Here is an 11,260-nt window from a genome sequence, read left to right as displayed (position 1 = left end):
AGACCAGGGAGGGAGAACACAGACCAGGGAGGGAGAACACAGACCAGGAAGGGAGTACACAGACCAGGGAGGGAGAACACAGATCAGGGAGGGAGAACACAGACCAGGGAGGGAGTACACAGACCAGGGAGGGAGAACACAGACCAGGGAGGGAGGGTAGAGGGAGAACACCGACCAGGGAGTGAGAACACCGACCAGGGAGGGGGGGTAGAGGGAGAACACAGACCAGGGAGGGAGGGTAGAGGGAGAACACCGACCAGGGAGTGAGAACACCGACCAGGGAGGGGGGGTAGAGGGAGAACACAGACCAGGGAGGGAGGGTATAGGGAGAACACAGACCAGGGAGGGAGGATAGAGGAAGGGTAGAGGGAGAACACAGACCAGGGAGGGAGGATAGAGGAAGGGTAGAGGGAGAACACAGACCAGGGAGGGAGGATAGAGGAAGGGTAGAGGGAGAACACAGACCAGGGAGGGAGAACACAGACCAGGGAGGGAAGGTAGAGGGAGAACACAGACCAGGGAGGGAGGATAGAGGAAGGGTAGAGGGAGAACACAGACCAGGGAGGGAGAACACAGACCAGGGAGGGGGGATAGAGGGAGAACACAGACCAGGGAGGGGGGATAGAGGGAGAACACAGACCAGGGAGGGGGGATAGAGGGAGAACACAGACCAGGGAGGGAGGGTAGAGGGAGAACACATTTTTTCTGAACAGCCTCCTATGTTATTATCCCTGAGCCTCTGAATGATAAACATGTTATATAACTGATCATATTAGAAAGTGATGAACAATCCCTGATGGTTGTCGTTGTACAGTATTAATCAACTGCTACTACTTGACATTAAGATGAGGAAGAGAGTGGTACTTCACACTGCCTCCTCTTCCTCATCTTTACTTACTGAGAATCTTGAAAATGTTCAACTACAACTTCAACTACCTCTTTTGCAAGTACAGCAATTCCAACTGGAATTGCTGCTGGTCCTGCTACCACCGCTGTGACAACAGTTGCTACCAATCCCAAAACCTTTCCCAATAGGTCCATTGACTTCTCTCTCGCCTTCTCTATCTCTCTCGCCTTGTCTGCCTGTTTCCTGATCTCCTCTCTCGCTTCGTCTACCTGTTTCCTGATCTCCTCCTGTTTCTTCCTCTCCTCCTCTCTCACCTTCTCTTCACGTTTCCTGATCTCCCCCTCCAGTTTCTCATTCTCTTGCTGTTCTCTCTTCTCCTCTTCCTGTTTCTTCCTCTCCTCCTCCTCTTTGATTTTCCTCTGGACCTCCTTGTACATCTCGTTAATGTAGTGTTTTCCTCCATTTTTCTTCACCATCTCATCTATCTTCTTCAGCAGCTCTTTGACCTGAGTGGTGTCATTCTTCTTTTTATTATTGAAGAAATGATGTCTGCCCTTAAAGACCTTGACGAGTTTCATAAGCTCCTCACTCTCATTCACCAAGTCCTCCACTGATACGTCCTTCAGCTGGTCTCCACCGGTGAACAGAATGATTGTGTAGTTTGATGCTTCTTCTCCAAAGAATTCCTGGATCCACTTCACAGTGTTCCTCTCCTCCTCTGTGAACCTCCCCAGTCCGATCACCAGCAGGAAGGCGTGGGGTCCTGGAACTGACATGTAGATGGCCTTCTCTATTTGACTTTTCATCTCTTCTTTAGACAGTTTTGTGTCATAGAGCCCCGGGGTGTCGATGACATCAATCTTCCTCCCATCCACCACTCCACTCTGTTTCTCACTTTTTTCAGTTACAGACACAAAGGAGGCCTCTTCTTTAAAGGCACCTCTCCCCAGGATGGTGTTTCCTGTTGCACTCTTCCCTGATCCAGTCTTCCCTACCAGAACAATCCTCAGTTCAGAGGAATGCCCTGAATCTGTGAAAACAGACAAGATAAATCAAATCAAAGTTTATTTGTTGCGTGGGACGAAAAAAACAGGTGTAGACATTACAGTGAAATGCTTACTTACAAGCTCTAACCATTAGTGTGAAAAAAAGGTATGTGTGTGTGTGTGTGTAGGTAAGTAAAGAAATAAAACAGTTAAAAGACATTTGAAAATAAGAGTAGCAAGGCTATATACAGACACTGGTTAGTCAGGCTTATTGAGGTAGTATGTACAGTGGGGCAAAAAAGTATTTAGTCAGCCACCAATTGTGCAAGTTCTCCCACTTAAAAAGATGAGAGAGGCCTGTAATTTTCATCATAGGTACACTTCAACCATGACAGACAAAATGAGAAAAAATAATCCAGAAAATCACATTGTAGGATTTTTAATGAATTTATTTGCAAATTATGGTGGAAAATAAGTATTTGGTCACCTACAAACAAGCAAGATTTCTGGCTAACAAAAATGTATCTCAATACTTTGTTATATACCCTTTGTTGGCAGTGACAGAGGTCAAACGTTTTCTGTAAGTCTTCACAAGGTTTTCACACACTGTTGCTGGTATTTTGGCCCATTCCTCCAAGCAGATCTCCTCTAGAGCAGTGATGTTTTGGGGCTGTTGCTGGGCAACACGGACTTTCAACTCCCTCCAAAGATTTTCTATGGGGTTGAGATCTGGAGACTGGCTAGGCCACCCCAGGACCTTGAAATGCTTCTTACGAAGCCACTCCTTCGTTGCCCGGGCGGTGTGTTTGGGATCATTGTCATGCTGAAAGACCCAGCCACGTTTCATCTTCAATGCCCTTGCTGATGGAAGGAGGTTTTCACTCAAAATCTCACGATACATGGCCCCATTCATTCTTTCCTTTACACGGATCAGTCGTCCTGGTCCCTTTGCAGAAAAACAGCCCCAAAGCATGATGTTTCCACCCCCATGCTTCACAGTAGGTATGGTGTTCTTTGGATGCAACTCAGCATGCTTTGTCCTCCAAACACGACGAGTTGAGTTTTTACCAAAAAGTTATATTTTGGTTTCATCTGACCATATGACATTCTCCCAATCTTCTTCTGGATCATCCAAATGCTCTCTAGCAAACTTCAGACGGGCCTGGACATGTACTGGCTTAAGCAGGGGGACACGTCTGGCACTGCAGGATTTGAGTCCCTGGCGGCGTAGTGTGTTACTGATGGTAGGCTTTGTTACTTTGGTACCAGCTCTCTGCAGGTCATTCACTAGGTCCCCCCGTGTGGTTCTGGGATTTTTGCTCACCGTTCTTGTGATCATTTTGACCCCACGGGGTGAGATCTTGCGTGGAGCCCCAGATCGAGGGAGATTATCAGTGGTCTTGTATGTCTTCCATTTCCTAATAATTGCTCCCACAGTTGATTTCTTCAAACCAAGTTGCTTACCTATTGCAGATTGTCTTCCCAGCCTGGTGCAGGTCTACAAGTTTGTTTCTGGTGTCCTTTGACAGCTCTTTGGTCTTGGCCATAGTGGAGTTTGGAGTGTGACTGTTTGAGGTTGTGGACAGGTGTCTTTTATACTGATAACAAATTCAAACAGGTGCCATTAATACAGGTAACTAGTGGAGGACAGAGGAGCCTCTTAAAGAAGAAGTTACAGGTCTGTGAGAGCCAGAAATCTTGCTTGTTTGTAGGTGACCAAATACTTATTTTCCACCATAATTTGCAAATAAATTCATAAAAAATCCTACAATGTGATTTTCTGGATTTTTTTTCCTCATTTTGTCTGTCATAGTTGAAGTGTACCTATGATGAAAATTACAGGCCTCTCTCATCTTTTTAAGTGGGAGAACTTGCACAATTGGTGGCTGACTAAATACTTTTTTGCCCCACTGTACATGTAGGTATGGTTAAAGTGACTATGCATATATGATGAACAGAGAGTAGCAGTAGCGTAAAAAGAGTTGGTTGGCGGGTGGTGGGACACAATGCAGATAGCCAAGCAAATAGTCCGAGCACTGGTTGGTCGGGCCAATTGAGGTAGTATGTACATGAATGTATAGTTAAAGTGACTATGCATATAAGATAAACAGAGAGTAGCAGCAGTGTAAAAGAGGGGTTGGGAGGGGGCACACAATGCAAATAGTCCGGGTAACCATTTGGTTACCTGTTCAGGAGACTTATGGCTTGGGGGTAAAAACTGTTGAGAAGCCTTTTTGTCCTAGACTTGGCACTCCGGTACCACTTGCCATGCAGTAGTAGAGGGAACAGTCTATGAATGGGGTGGCTGGAGTCTTTGACAATTTTTAGGGCCTTCCTCTGACACTGCCTGGTGTAGAGGTCTTGGATGGCAGGCAGCTTTGCCCCAGTGATGTACTGGGCCGTACGCACTACCCTCTGAATTGCCTTGCGGTCGGAGGCCGAGCAATTGCCGTACCAGGCAGTGATGCAACCGGTCAGGATGCTCTCGATGTTGCAGCTGTAGAACCTTTTGAGGATCTTCACATCTGTCTCGGTGTGTTTGGACCATTCTAGTTTGTTGGTGATATGTGGACACCAAGGAACTTGAAGCTCTCAAACTGCTCCACTACAGCCCTGTCGATGAGAAGGGGGCGTGCTCGGTGCTCCTTTTCCTGTAGTCCACAATCATCTCCTTAGTCTTGGTTACGTTGAGGGATAGGTTTTTATTCTGGCACCACCCGGCCAGGTCTCTGACTTCCTCCCTATAGGCTGTCTCGTTGTTGTCGGTGATCAGGCCTACCACTGTTGTGTCGTCTGCAAACTTAATGATGGTGTATGAGTCGTCCCTGGCCATGAAGTCGTGGGTGAACAGGGAGTACAGGAGGGGACTGAGTATGCACCCCTGGGGAGCTCCAGTGTTGAGGATCAGCCAGATGTGTTGCTACCCACCCTCACCACCTGGGGGCGGCCCGTCAGGAAGTCCAGGATCGAGTTGCAGAGGGAGGTGTTTAGTCCCAGGTTCCTTAGCTTAGTGATGAGCTTTGAGGGTACAATGGTGTTGAACGCTGAGCTGTAGTCAATGAATAGCATTCTCACATAGGTGTTCCATTTGTCCAGGTGGGAAAGGGCAGTGTGGAGTGCAATAGAGATTGTGTCATCTGTGGATCTGTTTGGGCGGTATGCAAATTGGAGTGGGTCTAGGGTCTCTGGGATAATGGTGTTGATGTGAGCCATTACCAATCTTTCAAAGCACTTCATGGCTACGGACGTGAGTGCTACGGGTCTGTAGTCATTTAGGCAGGTTGCCTTTGTGTTCTTGGGCACAGGAACTATGGTGGTCTGCTTGAAACATGTTGGTATTACAGACTCAATCAGGGACATGTTGAAAATGTCAGTGAAGACACCTGCCCGGAGCACACGTCCTAGGATTCCGTCTGGCCCCGCAGCCTTGTGTATGTTGACCTGTTTAAAGGTCTTACTCACGTCGGCTATGGAGAGCGTGATCACACAGTTGTCCGGAACAGCTGATGCTCTCATGCATGCCTCAGTGTTGCTTGCCTCGAAGTGAGCATAGAAGTGATTTAGCTCATCTGGTAGGTTCGTGTCACTGGGCAGGTCGCGGCTGTGCTTCCCTTTGTAGTCTGTAATAGTTTGCAAGCCCTGCCACATCCGACGAGCGTCGGAGCCGGTGGATTATGATTCAATCTTAGCCCTGTATTGGCGCTTTGCCTGTTTGATGGTTCGTCGCAGGGCATAGCGGGATATCTTGTAAGCTTCCGGGTTAGAGTCCTGCACCTTGAAAGCGGGAGCTCTACCCTTTAGCTCAGTGCGAATGTTGCCTGTAATCCATGGCTTCTGGTTGGGGTATGTACGTACAGTCACTGTGGGGACGACGTCCTCAATACACTTATTGATAAAGCCAGTGACTGATGTGGTGTATTCCTCAATGTCATCGGAAGGATCCCGGAACATTTTCCAGTCTATGATAGCAAAACAGTCCTGTAGTTTAGCATCTGCTTCATCTGACCACGTTTTTAGACCGAGTCACTGGTGCTTCCTGCTTTAATTTTTGCTCGTAAGCAGGAATCAGGAGGATAGAGTTGTGGTCGGATTTACCAAATGGAGGGCGAGTGAAAGCTTTGTACAATGTGTGGAGTACAGGTGATCTAGAATTTGTTCCCTCTGGTTGCACATTTAACATGTTGATAGAGATTTGGTAGAACTGATTTAAGTTTCCCTGCATTAAAGTCTCCGGCCACAAGGAGCGCCACCTCTGGGTGAGTGGTGTCTTGTTTGCTTATTTCCTTATACAGCTGACTGAGTGCGGTCTTAGTGCCAGCATCTGTTTGTGGTGGTAAATAAACAGCCGCGAAAAGTATAGCTGAGAACTTTCTAGGCAAGAAGTGTGGCCTGCAATTTATCACAATATACTCTACTTCAGGCGAGCAAAATCTAGAGACTTCCTTAGATTTCGTGCACCAGCTGTTTTTTACATATATGCACAGACCTCCCCCCCCCCCCCCCCCATCTTACTGTGTGCTTACTGTGTGCTGTTCTATCCTGCCGGTGCAGCGTGTATCCCGCTAGCTGAATATCCATGTCGTCATTCAGCAACGATTCCGTGAAACATAGGATATTACAGTTTTTGATGACCCGTTGGTAGGATATTCGCGATCGTACCTCGTCTAATTTATTGTCCAATGATTGCAAGTTGGCGAGTAATATTGACGGTAACGGCAGCTTTCCTAGTTGCCTTCTGCGGGTCCGGAAGAGGCATCCGGCTCTTCGTCCTCTGTACCTGCGTCGCTTCCTCTTGCGAATAAATGGGATGTCGGACCTGCCGGGTGTTTGGAGAATATCGTGTGAGTCCTGCTTGTTGTTGAAAAAATCTTTGTCTAATCCGAGGTGAGTGATCGCTGTCCTGATATCCAGAAGCTCTTTTCTGCCATAAGATATGGTTGCAGAAACATTATGTACAAAATAATTTACGAATATTGCGGGAAAAAACACATAATAACACAATTGGTTGGGCGCCCGTAAAACTGCTGCCATTCCTTCCGGTGCCATTTTACAAATGTGTCTGCCATTGTTGTTCAGAACCCACCGCTCGCAAGTTGTCAAGTTCAATGCCCCCCACCCCGTCTACTGGTTGTGCTTGTTTCCCAGTCTGCCCTGGAAGGAGACGCCCAGCTTGAGAGACCTTAACATTTGTTTAACACTTGATTTAGCCTACATCATCATCTGTATTCAGTCTGATTGGCTAATAGGAGCAGCAGAGAGGGTAAGAAAAAACAAAGGTAAATTACAATCAGTAAAATAAATAAAGCTAACCAGCAGATTAACATCAATCATCAACATCAATGATCAGCTGATAGCCCGTCCTCTTTTCCCCGTGTCAATCATGTCTTTAGGAGGCACTGAACTGAGTGTGTTGTTGCAGAAATAAATAACCTTTAAAATGTACACTACAGAGGCAATTTTTATTTTATTTTTAATTTTGAGCACCTTTCCCCTGAAAGGTCTGTGCATGGCCCTGGTGTGTGTACGTGCACGCATGTGTGTATGTGGGTGTGTGTACGTGCACGCATGTGTGTGTGTACGCGGGTTTGTGTCCTGTACCTTGGCATTGACCAGTGAAGGCTTGAAGACAGAGTGTCAACAGGAACAGAATCTTCAGAGTCCCTCCTCTTCCTCGTTCCATCGCTGCTACAGTCGGCCAATCAAAAACAATCAGAAACAGACGATAACCTCATGACAAAAACTAAGTCCACATAAACTAAATTGGGATTTCTTCTCAGCTATTTCGCTTTAAAACAATGTGAACTATAAGAAGATTGATGCTATGTGGTGTAACTGTTGTAAAACAAAGTACATTCCCTAACAACGTAACCAGCATCAGGTGAACATAATGTACTCATATAGGGGGTGTCAAATGACATTCTAAACATGCGTATCATTCTACAGTTGACATACTGCAGTGTGTTGGGACCAGATGGACCAGTTCCTGTACACCAGGGATGGGCAACTCCAGTTTTCTGGGGACTGATTGGTGTCACACTTTTCCCCCAGCCCTACAGCTAAAACACCTGATTCAACTAATTACATTCTAACCTGAAGACCATCATTAGTTGATTACTGGAGCCAGGTGTGTTAGCTGGGGCTAAAGTATGATCGTGGTTCCCTGCACAGGAGTTTCATTGCATCAACCAATGGTTGCATGCCACATCATCAACTGTGCTGTCGGGCACCAGATTGCCATAGCATATGATGTGGATATCTGATATCAGTGGAGGCTGGTGGGAGAATATTTAAGAGGAGGGTCTCATTGTAATGGCTGTAACGGTGTCAAACACGTTGTTTCCATGTGTTTGATGTGTCGGTACCATTAAATGTATTCCATTCCAGCCATTACAATAAGCCATCCCTCCTATGGCTCCTCCCACCAGCCTCCTCTGGCTGGTATGTAAAATACCTATCCAGGCGTTGTAATATCTGTCATGCATCATCAATGTAGTCAGTCAGGAATGCACTCAAAGTCACCAAACAGGCCCCAAATGAATGGAGATGCCCATCCCTGCTGTACACTGTGGCATAATGACCTGTCACTCAATATCAAGAAACCTGCAGGTCAGTCCCTCAGTACCAAGAAACCTGCAGGTCAGTCCCTCACAGCAACAACCTGCTATAAGGTGTGTTGACTCAAAGTTTGCCCACTTCAATAAGATATATAGCAGGGTTACCCAACTCGCGGCCCACAGGCTGAATTTGGCCCGCAGGTGGTTTAATTTGTACCATCAATTTTTATGAGCAAAACATTAAGACTGAAACAACACGAGGAAATCGGCTCCAATACATTTTTATTTAAGAAATCTGTCCCTAAATATTCCCACGCATAATAGAGAGACGTGATCGTACACAAATGTAAACAAGTTATGAAATTATTAAGTTTTAGTCAACATATCTGTTTGGGCTTCTTGCGGTCAATTTGCAGTCTACAAATGATTTGTAATTATGTTCCGGCCCCCCGACCGTCCCCTCCAGAAAAAAACTATCGGACCGTGGCTGAATCTAGCTGATGATCCCTGCAGGCTACTTAACCCTTGAACTCTCTTAGGTAAATATCATAGACCTGGACCTGTGCTGCACTACCTTGTCCTAGGCCCTCTGGTTTCTATTCAATAAAACAAGATAAATGTTTCAGGTAAAAGTGAAAAACATCCTTCTCCTTTCATTGTTTTACAATATTCAACCACATGTATAAATACAAACAGAAGAATGTGATTGTTGACTTTCCAAGAAACTTGTTTATTTTGATTGAATTGTCTTGACATGTCTAGTGATGTCATCGTTTGATTATGTATGCATCAATGTCAACAAACCTGGGATAAATAAAATGTTTACTCAATATTGTGCTACAGTGATTACAATACATTGTTGTACATTTCATTAGTAAGGTAGTTGAATACTCACTTTTAGTGTAGTTGCACGTATCTGTTATTTGTTGTCCCCTGTTGTGACTGTGAGAGCTGAAGCTATGTGCTGCACCTTATAGTCCGAGTTAAGTTTCGTTTCACCTGTAACTAGTCATTTCTAGCCAATGAGAGAAAGAATTCACCTCAGGACAGGCAGAGGCTAAATTCTGATTGGGTGTCACTATTATCAACCTACTCTGACAACTCAACCTTGGATTAGCCACAACTCTGGGTAAAATGAAATGTGTTGGACACAGACGTCTTCTTCTGGGAAAAAGGTTACAATTAAAATAGCAAAAAATACATTTTCAAATGTAACTATGTATTTGTCTAGCCTGGTCCCAGATCAGTTTGTTCTCTTTCCAACTCCATCGATCACTATCAAGCCATGACAATGAGTGACAAGGAGATTTAATGATACCACTGGATGTCATAAGGTGAATGCACCAATTTGTAAGTCGCTCTGGATAAGAGCGTCTGCTAAATGACTTAAATGTAAAATGTAAATACCACAAACAGACTGGCACTAAGGCTCATAGTTGCCTAGGTCTTCTAATGTAAATGTTTTAGTCATAACTGTCCTGCTCAGTTTATAGAGAAACAAAGTGCCGTCTAGAACCTCAAATATTTTAAAAATGTTTTTACATTTTATGTCATTTAGCAGACGGTCTGATCCAGAGTGACTTACAGGAACAATTAGGGTTTAGTGCCTTGCTCAAGGGCACATTGACACATTTTTAACCTGTTGCCATCTGTTGACATTTATACAGACATAATCAAATGATGACATCACTAGACATGCCTGGGTGTCTGGCTAGACTGTAAACTCTCTTTCCAGACTCATATTAAACATCTCCAAATTAAAAATTAAATCTAGAATCGGCTTCCTATTTCGCAACAAAGCCTCCTTCACTCACGCTGCCAAACATTCCCTTGTACACCTGACTATCCTACCGATCCTCGACTTCGGCAATGTCATTTACAAAATAGCACTAAACAAGGTACAGTATACTGCACTATCTCTGCACTAAACAAGGTACAGTATACTGCACTATCTCTGCACTAAACAAGGTACAGTATACTGCACTATCTCTGCACTAAACAAGGTACAGTATACTGCACTATCTCTGCACTAAACAAGGTACAGTATACTGCACTATCTCTGCACTAAACAAGGTACAGTATACTGCACTATCTCTGCTCGAAACAAGATACAGTATACTGCACTATCTCTGCACTAAACAAGATACAGTATACTGCACTATCTCTGCACTAAACAAGGTACAGTATACTGCACTATTTCTGCACTAAACAAGATACAGTATACTGCACTATCTCTGCACTAAACAAGATACAGTATACTGCACTATCTCTGCACTAAACAAGGTACAGTATACTGCACTATCTCTGCACTAAACAAGGTACAGTATACTGCACTATCTCTGCACCAAACAAGGTACAGTATACTGCACTATCTCTGCACCAAACAATATACAGTATACTGCACTATCTCTGCACTAAACAAGGTAAATGTTTCAGGTAAAAGTCTAACCATGTTTACCCTTTTACTGTTCTACAATATTAAAACGTGTATAAATACAAACATACTGTAATCACATGATTATTTACACAGAAATATTAACAGACCTGGTATCAATAAAATGTCTACCTAATATTGTGCAACAGTTATTCAAATACTGTAGAGTAGATTGTTGTACAACATTTAATTAGTAAGGTAGTTAATTTGAATACTCACTTTTACTGTGGTTGCACGGATCTGTATATTGTTGTCTCCTGTTGTCACTGAGAGACCTGCAGCAGTGGGCCTGCTGGTTTTGCATAGCCAGGTGCCCCAGGTGGGTGAATATTTACCTCGACCAATGGAATGGTCTAAAACTCATGCAAAACTAAAGCGCCCAATGTGCTGCACCTTACATTCTGTTAAGTTTCATTTTCCCAGCAACTAATCATTTCTA

At 44.6% G+C, this 11,260-nt stretch overlaps 1 protein-coding gene across 1 annotated transcript; it reads right to left on the bottom strand.

Moving 5' to 3' along the window:
• Positions 1–304: 304 nt before the first annotated feature.
• LOC129839668 (GTPase IMAP family member 4-like) lies at positions 305–9,421 on the bottom strand. Its single transcript, XM_055907216.1, has 3 exons — positions 9,283–9,421; positions 7,432–7,518; positions 305–1,877 (listed from the first exon to the last, which is right to left on the bottom strand). The coding sequence occupies exons 2-3, from the start codon at positions 7,511–7,513 to the stop codon at positions 895–897; spliced, it is 1,065 nt and encodes a 354-aa protein (XP_055763191.1). The 5' UTR covers positions 7,514–7,518; positions 9,283–9,421; the 3' UTR covers positions 305–894.
• Between the last annotated feature and the right edge of the window lie 1,839 nt (positions 9,422–11,260).

Source organism: Salvelinus fontinalis, chromosome 40, assembly GCF_029448725.1.
Source record: "Salvelinus fontinalis isolate EN_2023a chromosome 40, ASM2944872v1, whole genome shotgun sequence".
Lineage (NCBI taxonomy): Eukaryota > Metazoa > Chordata > Actinopteri > Salmoniformes > Salmonidae > Salvelinus > Salvelinus fontinalis.
Note: the sequence above shows the minus strand (reverse complement) of the source record. Positions and strands in the feature narration are given on the sequence as shown.